At 39.6% G+C, this 2,500-nt stretch overlaps 2 protein-coding genes across 4 annotated transcripts in view; one reads left to right on the top strand and one right to left on the bottom strand.

The window, feature by feature from the left end:
• The window catches only part of cul9 (cullin 9), a 70,881-nt gene extending 70,733 nt beyond the window's left edge, over positions 1-148 (bottom strand). For all 3 annotated transcript variants that reach the window (XM_078242854.1, XM_078242855.1, XM_078242856.1), the window contains exon 1: positions 1-148. This exon is cut by the window's left edge and continues 28 nt beyond it. In XM_078242854.1, the coding sequence (XP_078098980.1) occupies positions 1-114 (114 nt within the window). In that variant the 5' untranslated portion in view covers positions 115-148.
• The window catches only part of syndig1 (synapse differentiation inducing 1), a 22,828-nt gene that overhangs the window by 918 nt on the left and 19,410 nt on the right, over positions 1-2,500 (top strand). The window lies entirely within an intron of this gene.

Below are 2,500 nucleotides of genomic sequence, written 5' to 3'. Positions count from 1 at the left end.
TTCTGTCTTCCCGCTCGAGCGCAGTTTTCTCTTCCGCCCTAACGTATCGTTTCCCAGCCTGGAAGTGTTCGTTTTTTCGGTATCCACCGGAGGTCCGTGCTGCTGGATGCGCATTTGCGCACTGTGTAACAGGGGTGGCTTCTTCTTCTACGTCTACTTCTTAGTTTTCTCCTTCTTGGTGTTAATTTGGCAGGTCGCAAAGCATTGTAACATGAGCACAGCGCCCCCTGCTGCCTGGGTGGGAGAGGTAATGAAATAAAATAAAATGAAATAAAATAAAATAAAATGAAATAAAATGAAATAAAATGAAATAAAATGAAATAAAATGAAATAAAATAAAATGAAATAAAATAAAATAAAATGAAATAAAATGAAATAAAATAAAATAAAATGAAATAAAATAAAATGAAATAAAATGAAATAAAATAAAATAAAATGAAATAAAATAAATGAAATGAAATGAAATGAAATAAAAATAAAAAATAAAATGAAATAAAATGAAAATAAAATGAAAATAAATAAAATAAAATAAAAATAAAATGAAATAAAATGAAAATAAATAAAATAAAAAAATAATAAAAATAAAAATAAAATAAAGTAAAATAAAATAAAAAATAAAAAATAAAAAATAAAATGAAAATGAAAATAAAATAAAAATAAAATAAAAATAAAAATAAAATAAAAAATAAACATAAAATGAAAATAAAATAAAAGATAAATGAATTAAATTGAAATAAAATGAAATAAAATGAAACAAAATGAAATTAAAAAATAAAATGAAATAAAAAATAAAATGAAAATAAATAAAATAAAAATATAATAAAAATAAAAATAAAATAAAGTAAAATAAAATAAAATGAAAAAAATAAAAATAAAAAATAAAAAAAATGAAAATAAAAATAAAAAAATAAATAAAAATAAAATAAAAAAAAAAAATAAAAAAAAAAATAAAAAATAAAATAAAAAATAAAAAATAAAACGAAAATAAAAATAAAAAAATAAATAAAAATAAAATAAAAATAAAAAAAATAAAAATAAAAATAAAATAAAAATAAAATAAAATAAAAATAAACATAAAATGAAAATAAAATAAAATGAACCATCACCTTATCGTGGTGGAGAGGTTTGTGTGTCCCTATGAACCTGAGGGCTGTGTTGTCTGGAGCTTTGTGCTCCTGGTAGGGTCTCCCAAGGCAAAGTGGTCTCAGGTGAGGGGCCAGACAAAGAATGGTTCAAAAATCCTATGAAACATCGAGGAAGGGATGAAGTGACCCTGCCCGGAGGAAGCCCGGGGCCCCCGTCTGGAGCCAGGCCCAGATGGAGGGCTCGTCAGCGAGCGTCTGGTGGCCGGGTTTGCCACGGAGCCCGGTCGGGCACAGCCCGAAAAAGCTACGTGGCGGACATCCCTCCATCCCATGGGCCCACCACCTGTGGGAGGAACCGCTGGGGTCGGGTGCGCTGCCACATGGGTGGCAGTGAAGGTCAGGGGCCTCGACGGACCAGACCCGGGCAGCAGAGGCTGGCTCTGGGGACGTGGAATGTCACCTCTCTGTGGGGGAAGGAGCCGGAACTTGTGCGGGAGGTGGAGCGCCACCGGTTAGATCTGGTGGGGCTTACCTCTACGCACAGTCTTGGTTCTGGAACCATACTCCTGGATAGGGGTTGGACTCTTTTCTTCTCCGGAGTTGCCCAGGGTGTGAGGCGCCGGGCAGGGTGTGGGGGATACTCACAAGCCCCTCGGCTGAGCGCCGCTACGTTGGAGTTTAACCCGTGGACGAGAGGGTCGCCTCCCTACGCCTGCGGGTTGTGGGGGGGGGGAAAACTCTGACTGTTGTTTGTGCATATGCACCAAACAAGAGTTCAGAGTATTCGGCCTTCTTGGAGACCTTGAGTGGAGTCCTGCATGGGGCTCCAGTTGGGGACTCCATAGTTCTGCTGGGGGACTTCAACGCGCACGTGGGTAATGATGGAGACACATGGAGTGTGACACAGGATATCGAGGCGTAGTCGGGGTGGAGAGGGGTTGCAGTTCGGTGGGCTGGGGATCTCATTGCTGCTTTTTGCAGATGATGTGGTCCTGATGGCATCATCGGCCTGTGACCTTCAGCACTCACTGGATCGGTTCGCAGCCGAGTGTGAAGCGGCTGGGATGAGGATCAGCACCTCTAAATCGGAGGCCATGGTTCTCAGCAGGAAACCGATGGAGTGCCTTCTCCAGGTAGGGGAATGAGTCCTTACCCCAAGTGAAGGAGTTCAAGCACCTTGGGGTCTTGTTCGCGAGTGAGGGGACAATGGAGCGGGAGATTGGTCGGAGAATCGGCACAGCAGGTGCGGTATTACATTCAATTTATCGCACCGTTAGACTGAAAAGAGAGCTGAGCCAGAAGGCAAAGCTCTCAATCTACCGGTCAGTTTTTGTTCCTACCCTCACCTATGGTCATGAAGGCTGGGTCATGACCGAAAGAACAAGATCCAGGGTACAAGCGGCCGAAATGGGTTT

Source organism: Sander vitreus, chromosome 23 (genome assembly GCF_031162955.1).
Source record: "Sander vitreus isolate 19-12246 chromosome 23, sanVit1, whole genome shotgun sequence".
NCBI lineage: Eukaryota > Metazoa > Chordata > Actinopteri > Perciformes > Percidae > Sander > Sander vitreus.
Note: the sequence above shows the minus strand (reverse complement) of the source record. Positions and strands in the feature narration are given on the sequence as shown.